Genomic DNA, 13,327 nt, shown 5'->3' with positions numbered 1-13,327 from the left:
AAATAATATATTTCTTATCTTTTATTTTATTTTATTTTTGCAGTTGTAATTAACAAATATCTTTGCCTAGCATGCTCATCATTCATAATACACTTAAACAAGTGTATACATACGAATGTGTAGTGTACACTCGCTTAATATTTAAAAACATATAGTACTTTACTAACATATTAAAATATGTTTTATAAAAATCAAATGCAACATGTGAAGATATTTCTGTTAAATAACTTAGTGAATATTAAAAATCATGAGTATATTTGTTTTAGAAAGAACCTATTAAAAAAAAATTATCTTTGACGTGTAGTTTGCCAAGGCCGAAATTGTAAGTTGATAAAATTTTATGAAAAATATAAATACATGCCTAGAGGCTATGGTCAAAACAAGCTTTTAAATAGCTGACAGCTAAAGTGTTTGATTAAATAGTTAAAAAAAAAGTTGACATCAATAGTTATCGTATTTGAATAGGGTGGTGACGTTGTTAGGGTAGAAAAAATCAAACTAAGAAGCATTAAGTATGATAAAAATAGTAATTAAAAAGCCATAAACACAGAAGAGAAGGATGATTGAGTGTGTGAGATAGATGGTGAAAGTAAAGAGAGGGGGAGAAAAGGTTGTGAGACTCATATAGCAGTACACAAAATGTGGTCATTAAAATTTATTAGTCATAAAGAGAGACCCCATCCCCATGTGTAGAAAAAAAAAGGTGAAATCCATGATCCCCCTACGATCGACCAGCAATTAAACAGCTAGAATTAATTTGTTGCTGCCAATTGTGTGCCTAATACGTGTTCATAGTGTGGCCACCTCACTCCCAACGTATCCTACCAAAACCCGTATACACCACCACGCGACTTCCCCACGCTTTATCTAATTCCCTTTTATTATTACACCACTATTTTTTATTAACCCCCCAATCCAGAAAAAAAAAACAACCTTTGCTTTCAGGTTTTGTTCCAACTCACTGTCTCACCTCTCTAACCCTTAATTATTACCAACGACCACGCACCACATCCACTTTCATCAATTTCCTTAATCTCCACATAACATCAGCAGCAAACAACCACAGCACAACCAACCAACTAGTTCCTTCTATGTGCCTGTCTACAACAACAACAACTACTACTACTAATTCTACTATTCTACATGGATGGCAACCCTTTTGGAAACGTGCCACCACCACCAATACAAGTCCCTGATAACTTTCCTCACTCATCCTCCTCTTCGCCAACCCCAACCACGTCCTCTCCGTCTCCCACTCCTTCCGCCGGCTTCCGCTACAGGGGGACGCGCTCCCGTTGCGGTAAGTGGGTGTCGGAGATAAGGGAGCCACGTAAAACCACGCGCATTTGGCTGGGGACTTACCCGGCACCGGACATGGCTGCGGCGGCCTATGATGTCGCGGCTTTTGCGTTGAAGGGACCCGACACGCCCCTTAACTTCCCCAATTCCATACTCTCGTACCCGATTCCCGCGTCATTGTCTGCCACCGATATTCAAGCCGCGGCTGCGGCAGCAGCGCAGGCTAGGCTCGTGAGGGCGCCGCAGGAGAGTGGGCAGGCGATAAACCCTGATATTGGACAGGAGTCGGAGAGGCGTGATGAGTACTATGATGAGGATGAGTTGTTGAACATGCCGAATTTGCTTGATGACATGGCCAGGGGAATGCAGGTTAGTCCCCCAAGGATCAGTTCCTTTTCTTCTGATGATTCGCCTGGCAATTCTGATGCAGATAACCTTTGGAGTTATACCCTCTGATCATTGATTTCTTGCTGTTTGTATAAGTAAGGTAATTTGTTTTTGTGTTTGTTTGAGGTTGTGAGACCGTACGGATCAACCTACGCAAGTTGTTCCAGATTACAAGTAATGTTATAAGTTTCCGTCTTAAGTATGTTGAATATTCAAGATAATGGCTCTGACAGGATTATGAGGATATTTGTTGTATCCTACAAAAGAAAAATGCTTGAGTGTGTGTGGGTGTTTGTGTCAGCGTCTGTGTTTCGGTTTGCCCTCTTTGTTGGTTGAAGGTGATTTTGGTTTTGAAGGCTGCTGCTGGGAAAGTTGCGTTGAGGTGTATATGGAATGGGATACAAGGTCAAGGAATGAGAGAAGATTACTCTCACCATTGCTGGGTTTGGTGAGAGATGCCACAAATTTTAGGGAATGGTTTATGTGATCCGTTGTTTTGTTAGATCCGTAGTTCCGTACGGTGTAATCAGTTGGGGGAGGCTAGCTAGAAGGATTCTACTTTTGATCATGGGTCTTTCTTTCTCCTTAGTAATACATAGACGATTCTACACATGTGTGGGTGTGTTGCCCTTTTGAGGTACTTTTGCGGCAGATTTGTATTCATTGAATAAAAACTATTTCTGGAAGTTTGTAGAAGCTTCAGGATCTCTGGTATGTATGTATTTAAGCTCTACTAGAGAATGATATATATAGTATATGACAAATAACTGGTGTATCCATTCTCTTATTCTATGCGTCTGGAACTAAAGTTAGAGTGCAAACAATGTTTCTTCTAATCATAACTTTCTTCATATTCAAACATAAATGGCAGTCTCAACATTTAAACATGATAGTTGTTGTGCTAGCAAGAGAAATGTAAGGGTTTTGGAAAAATTCTCCCAAAAGTTAAATAAGTTCGGATACACTAGGGAGAGATACATTAAGAAAGAGTTTTAGGACGATTACTTGTCGGATCAACATTTTGAACACAGAAAAGATGAAAGGAAGAGTTTCTTAAAACTTCAAAACCCTTGAGTTTTCGAGGGTAAGAAAGAATTTATGTTTAAATAGGTATCATGGAAATGATTAATTTCAAAGTAACACGTCTCTCTTTGATGTTTTGCAATTAGATTAGAAGAATCAATGAATATCTTCTTTTTCATTCAGTAGAGTGACATCAAGAAAGATTTTCTTGGTATTAAATATCGATACCGATCTATTTCTGGAGATTGTTTCAGGTGTGTGTTGGTGGAACAAGATATTTCGGAACTCTTTATGTCCATCAAGTTCATGTCGGTAGCCTTATATATTTTATAGATATTTATAGTATATACATGTTTATGGTTTGGATAAGTAGCATTCAATCCCTAAATGATTCTGAGTTCACCGAAATCTTGACCAATGACCAGACAAATTATAAGAAAAAAAACAGTGATACATCAACAACGGTTGAGAAATGACAATCACTCCTTTTCATTTGGTTATGTTATGGATCTCGTATCATCAACATCTGACCTCTACCATGTGCACAACTAGAATGATTTTCTTGAATTAGAACAAGGTTTATAAATGCCGTTGAAATTGGAACATGGATCAAGATAGAACGCTCTGGTCTATGATAGACATTTACCTTTTGGAGGCCTTCCCTTGTCAATCTTTGCCGACATGATGCAAAGTTTGTGCCGACGGTTATGACAGAATGTTAATATATTGATGATCTGACCAAGGCGCCTCTATTTGAACAGTGACTTTTTTCCTTTGCAAGTGTCGTATTAACCAAACAAAAATATTTGATTACGATATTGTATTTTAATTTGTCTTACTATCCAAAAGAAAACATTGAATGATATAAGGACGAAATGTCAGTACAAAATTTACAACAATGCTTGCTTCAGTGAGAAGAAAATGTCCTCCCTGTGATATGTATCAGTGTACTTTGTTGATCAGGTTAATAGATGATTATCCAACAAAATTATCTACTTTTACCTTGAAACTTTGAAGAAGGTTGATCTTATATGCCAGTGTTTGACAAGATTAATTAATTTGATTCACTTTATTTTTCTTATTTTCCTCCACCCTAGATCTTGTATGACAACATAAGTAGAGAATGCTAGTTTTGGATTTATAATTATGTTTTTTTGTGCGTGGGAAGTTTCTAGAATTGAGATGTGTAAAAATGAAATGACGATCAATTATGCATCAGACATCAAGATAAATAAGAAGAAAAGAAAAGAGAATATTAGGTCAAAAACATGGCATCTCATTATGATATATAGCAGTCATGTTCTAGCTTCTATACTGGAAAAATCTAATTTATAATTTAATACTTACATATGATATAATGAGATTGGCAAATTTTCTGTTGGTCCAAAGAGAGTATATTACTCTCACATCGTGAGAAACTTTGTACAGAGTGACCACAGGATGAAAGGCTCACTCAAACAGCTTCATTATGTTTAACATTAACTTTAAAATGTTATTAAAATATATTGATAACACAAATATTTTATATTATTATTTCGTAAATTGTTATATAATTAATTTTCTTTGTTTTTTTTTTTAATTTATAACTTTAACACATATCTAAAATGGCTGACTATTGTATATAGTTTCAATGGAGATATTAAGTGACACTGAAATACTGTAACACTTGACAGGAGGGGGTAAAACTTAAATAACTTGTTTTTATTTCAATAAATGGAAATTTTCAAGAGTATTATTTCATATTTTAAGAAAGTTCAAACATTCACTCAAAAGGATGAATATGTTTCTTTGACAATGGTTGAATGGAAATAAGAATGTGGATTTGCAGAAAATATGAGTGGCCCCACCTCCCTTCTTTTAATGGTTTTAGAAAAATCTTATATTTATGATGAAGACTTTTGAAAGAATTATAGTTTCATTCTGTGTTAAGTGTTTAATTTTTCAACAAGAGTTGAGTTTTTTGGGCCATTTTGTTATTTTATTTTGTCATATAATCAGTCTTGTTGAAAGGTGAGGATACAGGGAGATTCACTGTCAACTTTCCTATTTTGTTTTATATGCCCATAAGGTCTAACCCGTTGAACATTGCTGAAGCCAAATGAAAAAGTTGAAGGTGATAGTCAAAGAGCCATTCCTTTTCCCTATCACCAAATTTTATATTCAAACAATTGCCCTAATATTTTCTGTCTAAAAAGCATACTGTAACGAGTTCATGAAGTATCTCAAGAAGCAGGGTTTTAATGTTTAGTACGTCTTTTATTTCTACTTTTTAAAATCAAAACATTATGAATGCATTGTAAACTTTCTGGGTTTCGATAAAGAGATAGCTAGTATTGGTATTTTTTTTCCCCATAACTAATTAAAATAGGAAGTTAGAATATGTGAAAACATGATTACTCACGTTGATCGATTACAATATTTAAAACGTTCTGAATAAGAATGCATATTTAAATTATTTTTAATTTTAATTTTAATTTTAATTTTAATTTTAAACGATATAGATTAATGAGTATACTTTACTGTGACATGGGATGGTATTCAATTATTAAGAATTCTAAAATTTAGAACATTCAATTTTTAGTACTAATTTGAAGAAAAAGGCAGACTTTGGTTGTTGTATGTCATCCGATGCAGGTGGTACTGTTCGACATCCAGTGCACAGGTTTCCCAACTCATTGTACATTAATTTTGTAATAGTAAAATAATAATTAAGGGAATCAAATTGAGTTTTTTTTTTTGGCAAAATCTATTGGTTTGTTTGGGTTACATGATTTGAAAGCAGAGAAGACAACACAACTAATTATATCGAGTTTGAAGAAAACAATTTAATAAATTAATGACACATCCAATGAGTGCAGGCGAGTCTAATTAATTAATGACGCATCCAATTGTGATTTTGGAAGACAGTATTTTGTTGTTATGTGGTAAAAAAACTAGTTGTTTTTTGCATAAAAAAATATTTTTCCTAATTTCATATAACAATATTACTTTAGTGATATTTGCGGATTTTTTTTATAATTACAAATCTCCAAACCTTACTTTTATAAAAATGAACTCCGAAAATGATTTTTGAATGCAATTATTTGTTCAAAGTTAAAATCATTAATTGCAGTTTTGGAGCTTAGCGAGCTAGAGAATGAATATGAATATGTAAGGTTCTAGAGGGAAGTATTCGAGAAATGTTTGTTTTCCAATTTTGCCCTAAAGCTACAGATGAAAGGTTTTGAGTGGATAATGTGTTTAGATTAGACACTTAAAAGGAAATAGTGTGACATATGGTGGGGTCAAAGTGGGGATGAATTGAGGATTACGCTGCTATCTAGATTTTTTTGAGATTCTAATGTTCATCTGTCCCTTCTTTTTCTTTTATGTTTTTTTTTTTAATTATAAAACTGGTGTTAATTCAAACAGGTTACGGGTTTTAGTTTACTTAAATTAATAAATTGTTATGAACAGGATCTTAATAAAGAGATTCAGAAGTATGATACGATGTGAGCATAATTATGAAAAATAATAAGCTTTGGTTTTAATACTCATGTTTTAGACTGTGAGGGAACAACGACGCATTAGTTTGAAGAAGATTCTCGTGCTTCACCCATGATGGATCCCTCGTTTATGTTATATATGCACTGCACCATCTTTATCATAATTGGTGGCATACTCTCATGCAAAAGATAAATACAAACACTAGTTTCTCTGAGAAAACATCAAAACTTTAACAAAAATATAATTAAATGCTTACAAATATATATATATATATATATATATATATATATATATATATATATATATATATATATATATATATATATATATATATATCAAATCGTATAATGTACATCGATATTTAAAGTGTTAAATTGATATAATATTTCATATATATTTCATTTCACATTTATACACACGCGAAATCAATTTAATAAATCAAGTGCTATTCTAGACGGTAGAGTAAAAAATCTAAATTTAAACTTTACAAAAAATTACAGAAGGAAGTGAAATATTGCGTACACAAAATCTCCATATAGCATGCTTGAAAACTTGTGAGGAGGAAGGTCCATATTTAAGATATGAAAACTTAACAATAAATTTGTGAAAATTTTATATATCTTAAATATGAAATCAAACACCCAAATATCTTATATTAATTACCACTTATAACACTTTTCATAACAAATATTGATTTTTTTGTGCACATGACAATGACTTTATTATGTTAAGTGATAATATTTGTGCGCGATTAGTGTTAGGAAAAAGTAGGAAATGGTGGAACGCAGTTGATGAATCTGTATAATTTGTATAATTGGTAGTGTCAACAGAGTAGAACAAAACCTACACAAACATAATTGGTTTAACGTTATGGTGTCTCACTCCTTTTTCGCCAGATTCAATAACCAAAAAAGTATACTTCGTTTTGCCGATAAAAAAATAACAAAAAAAGTAAATGTCTTCATGAGTTTTACCTTCTCTTATGTGTTTAATAATCTGTCTTGTTGTAAAAACATAATAGAATAATGATGATCTCATTTTTTTAAATATTAATTTTTTAAGTTTTGTTTATACCACCTTCAATAATTTTGTACAAGAAACTTAAAGTAGTTTAAATATTTATTTTATTTTTATCTTTCGAGATGTTTTATATAGATAAAATAATAGAATAATGATGATCTCATTTTTTTAAATATTAATTTTTTAAGTTTTGTTTATACTACCTCCAATAATCTTGCACAAGAAACTTAAAATAGTTTAAATATTTATTTTATTTTTATCCTTCGAGATGTTTTATATAGATAAAATTGTGATGGACAAGGTTTTAAAACGGACAATACCTTATAAGTATGGTGATTGGTCTTAAAGACATCATTCAATGGACTTAAAATCGAAATATTAACATCCAACATAGGGTCAATAATGAAACATTAGGTCTCTTAAGTCCTCTGTTTAAGGATGAGTCATTTCTTTTAGATCTCGACTAAGACTTATGTTTTTACTATACTCAATAATTTTATATTGTTTAAAAATAAATAGTAAAGCACTTTAAATACCTCACTATTTGAAACGTTTTTTAAAGACGAAATTATGACAAACAAGATTATAAGATAAACAATATTTACAGCTGATCTTAAAAATATCATTTAACAAACTTGAGATCAAAACTCATTTAATAAATTATTACTTTTTATCTATATAAATAAAATAAAAACTATTTATTTTTCATTTGAATTATAAAAAAATACTTTAAAACGAAGAAGGAGGGATTGATGACTACCTCGTTCTAGATTTAAGTATACCTAGGATGCGTAATAAGAAAAACATATACTAATCCATGCCCCTATCTATGTATAATGTGAAATGATTGAATGTGATAGAAACATATACTATATTTGATCTTTTAAGTGAATTTCTGCCTCGTACAAACTTTACACTTGTTTTCTCTTTTCACATTAGATTTGTTTGTTATTTGGTGAGTTTTGTTTGATTTATCCAAATAAAGGTTAAAGGAAGAAAATGAATTGAAAAGCAAAGAGTGTTGACTAAAGTAGAGTAGAGTGGTAAGAATTATTGGAAGTTAAGATATTGGGCCGACCTGATAATGGAAGGCAAGAAAAGATGTAGATAAGTACTGCACTGCTCAAATAACGACTATGTATAGATTTGGTTCTCTGAACCCAGTCTAGCCCCACCTACCACTTAACACAACCATCAATAATTATTCTTCTTCTTTTTTTCATAATATTATTATTATTAATACCAGTAGTAATTGTTCTTCAAGTGGCTATGCATAATTTAAGTACATACTACAAAATCAACAGTTATTACTTTTGTACGTATTGCATTTTATTGTGATCTTTTTTAATTCCAGTACTACAAATATCTAATTTGACTATTGTACTGTCAAAGTATCAGTTGAAGAGACATATATGAGGAGGCTCCTCCTAATTCAAGAAATCAATTACTCCAATAATAATAATAATAATAATAATAATAATAATAATAATAATGTAATTTTGGTATTTTACATTATTTCTCAGGAAAGTGATGCTTGTACATTTAAGTTGTGATAGGTTGTGGGGAAGCTGGTGCGATGAGGAAAGAAATAAACATAACAAAAAAACAAAGATGGTGTTTTTGGATGAATTAATTTTTTATTATATAACATAATTAACTTTCAATTATAACAATTTAAAGGCTGTTAAAGTTTAAATTTTAAAATTACTCACTCCATTAATTCTAATTTTAAGCTTCCATTGTCAAATTCTCTAATAGTTAACATTACTTACGAAACCATTCTAATTTTTATTGACCTAAATTTTTGTCACTCTTGTTTACTCATTATTAACTTTTTGTGTCTTGTAAATTTTGTATGTAATCATTATTAATTAATAAATAAATTTAATTTTGTAAATAATTAGGATGATTTTTATATTAATTCTTCTCATTTTTACATAATAAAAAAATCACATAAATTAATTAAAAGTGAAGTAAAAATGAATATGTAAATATTATAAAATAAATAATATTTTATTAAACTTTAAAAGTAAAAATTAATTAAAACAAAAGTCACATACTTATGTTCCACAAATCAATTAAGGAAGACATATTTATTTTACATTTTAATATTTATTTTTATGATTATACAATTATAATTTCTCATGATTATACAACTATGTCTTCCTTTTGTTTATTAACTTGCTTTTCTCTTTTCTTTTGCTTGTATGTAGAGTTTATGATTTAGGATTTAGAATATTTATCTAATTGTAATTGTTCAAATTTAATTTATACTCATGTTTATTAAAATATAAGTGAGGATGTTTTTGTAATATACTATATAACTCAGTTTATTTTAATATTTTTTTCAACCATCCTAATCATTATATATAATTTTACTTAGTTTGAACGTGATAAACTTATAATTGAAATGCAAAATCAATATAATCGTAGGCATGAGTCAATCCATGTGTGCATCAACAAGTAAGCAATATTAACTTTTCTAATAATTCTTAAACCTCCACTAATACTTATTTCTACTCCAACCAACGTTTACCAATTCAGATTTACTATTGCCATTTAATGCTCAAATTTCGTATCCCAATTCAACATTTAAGATCCAATTTCCACATAAACAAATTATCAACCCAGTCGCATCTCTAATTTGAAATTAGCATGATATCATTGTAATGGTTGTTCAATTCATAAACAAGTCTAAAAGTTATTATTACGATGCAGCTTCTCTTTGTGCGAGTAAAAGCTTACCGTCCAAATTACAATAATAATAATAATAATAAACAGTAAAATAAAAAATAAAAAAGACAAAAATTGTTCCTAAAAATTCCAATCACCTAGAAAACATCTAATATATCAAAGTTAAAGATTGATCATGAAGAAACATCATCACCTCATCCCACAACTTTGTGAGAATTCAAGATGTCAAGTCACTCATAAAATACTAACATTGAGATTTTAAAACAAAATGAACTTACTTTATTAAAAAAAAATTAGATTGACTAGAAATTATCTTTACTTTGTTACCCATTCAATGACACTACCTGATAGGAAAGAGCCAAAAGATTTAGAAAGAAGGGAAGGAAGGTTTAGAGAAAACAAAATTAAAAGCTTGTAGAATGTTTAGGAAGAGTTGAATTGTTAAAATTCTGATTTATATAACATAAAATAGAATTTCAACTCTTATTTTTGTTTTTCAAGAAACATCTCCATAAAATTTAATCATGATCATGTAAAAATATTAATAAATTTTTTATAAAAATTTGTATGTGTAATCTTAATTTTTTAAGAAAATAAGATATTTATTATTTGCTTGAAATGTATTACATTTAAATGGCATGTGCTTGTGATGATAGCAAGAAAAATCGTCAAATAAATTTTAAATTAACTATAATTGTTTACTTAAAAACAAATTTAGGAAGATACGTGAAGGAAAACCATTTTTGTTTCAATTTTTAATGTTTGCATAGTTACATAATTGGATCCATACATTCATTAATGTCCAAAAACTTAAACGAAGGCAAATAATATACCGAAAAATGATGAAAACAATAGTCAGTGAATCTTAATCCTTAAACTATTAATTATAATGTTTGAAATTAAAGATATCATATTGACAAAGGTTAATTAATGTATTAGGAGTGAACTTTAAACCTAACTCAATCCCGAATATACCGAAAAATGATGAAAACAATGGTTAGTGAATCTTAATCCTTAAACTATTAATTATAATGTTTGAAATTAAAGATATCATATTGACAAAGGTTAATTAATGTGTTAGAAGTGAACTTTAAGCCTAACTCAATCACACAAAACAAACTTGTAGGATTAGGTTTGCACCCACTTATAAACTATAATTGGCCTTATCTCTAGTGGATGTGGAACATAATGATGTATTTGTAATCCTTAAAGTTTATTTTTGAAATATAATTTTTTTTATAACAAGTTAAATCAGAGTAATTTTATTCACATGCAACTATTCAATTAATCTTAAATGTTTGAAAATATTGGTGAGAGTGATTAATTATAGGATAATAATATTTTGATAATATTTTTTTGACAATATTTTAACACTATTTATGTGTTATTATGTGATTGATTGAAGTTGGTGTTTATAATTATTATTATTGATTGTGGAATAATTTTGAACCAATCACATAATAATACATAACTGATATTAAAATATTATAAAAAAATGTTATAAAAGTAACGTTATGCTTGATTATACGGTACAAAAACCCTTGAAGCAAAGGTCATGAAAACAATAAAAGTTAAATTTGGACGTAGTTGAAGGTTGATTTGTTTAATGTGAACATTTATCCAATAAGAATAGAGTTGGTAATATGGTCACAGAGATTCTGACACTTCCATAATAGCTTTTTTCACAGACTTCTTTTTACTTTTTTTCATTATGTTCGAGGAAGAATCTTTACAAACTTCTTCAACTTGTGATACCTATGAATAGTCAATATCACACACTATATCCTGTCCTCTTCAAAATCAACTAAATTTTCGCTGAACATTGTTTTGATCGTAACTTTTGCAGTTACGAGATAACAGAAAGTTTGTATAGTGTTGTAGATATTGATGGAAACGGGGAGAAAGTAAACGGAATCTTTTCTTCTTTGAGAATCGTATTCGTATCGATTAATGCTTGTGGGACGTTGATCATCGAACAGTATCAATAACACTTTATTTATTTAAATGAATTTAAAAGAAAGAAATTGAATGAATATGAAAGAATCTAGAGATAAATTTTTTGTTATTTATTTGAATAAATTTAGAGACAAATGAGAATAAATTTGAAAGTAAATTTTTTTAATCTGTCACATTAATTAAATCTTACATTAATTTTTATAAACTTTACTTTTAAATTCATTATGATTTATTTCTAAATCCACTTAAATAAATAAAAAAAATTTACTTTCAAATCCTCTTTAATCACTATTATTTTAATATATTCAAGTGAACAAAACTTAAAAATTAATTATTTAAGTTATTTTATTAGAATATATGAATAGATATTTATATTTAATTGGGTTAAATATGTTTTTAGTCCCTAAACTATTGGCCGTTTCTGGTTTTCGTCCCTCTTTCAAAGTAAGATACGATTTGGTCCTCAATCTTTTCGAAACTTTGGTTTTAGTCCTCGAAAACTAACACCGTTAAATATGTGCTGACGTGGCTAACGGTAGACTGACACACGATTTTTTTTAAGTGTTTCTCACTCTTTCTCCCCTTCTCTCTCTTCCTTCCATCTTCCACCCAACTTCATCTCTGGTTTCGTTTTTCTGATATTTATTAGCAGTTATGTTAATTTCTTTGGAAAGTTACTGTTTTTAAAAGTATCCTTATGTTAAAAATCTTTGGATTCCTCTCCCTTCAACATGTTCTCATGGAAAATACAGGATATTACATTAGTTTTATAATCGTGGGATTCATAGTACCATTCAGCTAATATTTGTATTTACAAGCATTTAAATAATTTACTTACTGAATCCACAGAAGCAACCAAAGATACTACGGCCATGATTATGCAAGTCCTGAAATGGAAAATCGGGAAACCCCATTGCAAAGGGTAAGGAATTCGGAGCCATGCAGAAGTTAACAACGCATTGGATACATCAGTCCTGCAATGTTTCATGGTATAAGCATGCTTTCTGCATGCATCAGTTAGAATGTTTGAACTTGGGATTTTGGGATTGCATCCTTTGTAGGTTATGGTAAAATGCAGTAGAAGGCATTGGTCTCTTTATATAATTGGCCAGTGCTATATGAAGTTGCGTACTTCTTATTCCTAATGAGGAGTGGTTGGCCTCTTCATTCCAAGTGAGTGTCTAAATAAATAAATAGATTTTGGAAGCCTTATACCATATCAGAAGTTTTCCTTTGTCTGAATCTTTGTGAAATATGAGACCTTACTTTTGAGTATATCCATTTCAGAGTTCGTTTCTTTCTTTCAGAACCATAAATTGTTATATGGAGTAGTGTTAAAAGCCATCTGGGGAACTGGACAGTTGAAATTAATCCTTGGATACATGGGAATTTTCCCTCTCCTGCTTTAATTTTTTCTGCTTAATATAGCTGACTTCATTGTCCTGATTTAGGTGAAAAGTTT

At 30.0% G+C, this 13,327-nt stretch overlaps 1 protein-coding gene across 1 annotated transcript; it reads left to right on the top strand.

Moving 5' to 3' along the window:
- The first annotated feature begins 784 nt into the window (after positions 1-784).
- Positions 785-2,382, top strand: LOC108325547 (ethylene-responsive transcription factor ERF027). The gene has a single exon (XM_017558635.2). The coding sequence runs from the start codon at positions 1,144-1,146 to the stop codon at positions 1,753-1,755; it is 612 nt and encodes a 203-aa protein (XP_017414124.1). The 5' UTR covers positions 785-1,143; the 3' UTR covers positions 1,756-2,382.
- The last annotated feature ends 10,945 nt before the right edge of the window (positions 2,383-13,327 follow it).

Source organism: Vigna angularis, chromosome 3 (genome assembly GCF_016808095.1).
Source record: "Vigna angularis cultivar LongXiaoDou No.4 chromosome 3, ASM1680809v1, whole genome shotgun sequence".
Lineage (NCBI taxonomy): Eukaryota > Viridiplantae > Streptophyta > Magnoliopsida > Fabales > Fabaceae > Vigna > Vigna angularis.
This window is presented reverse-complemented; position numbering and strand designations above follow the sequence as displayed.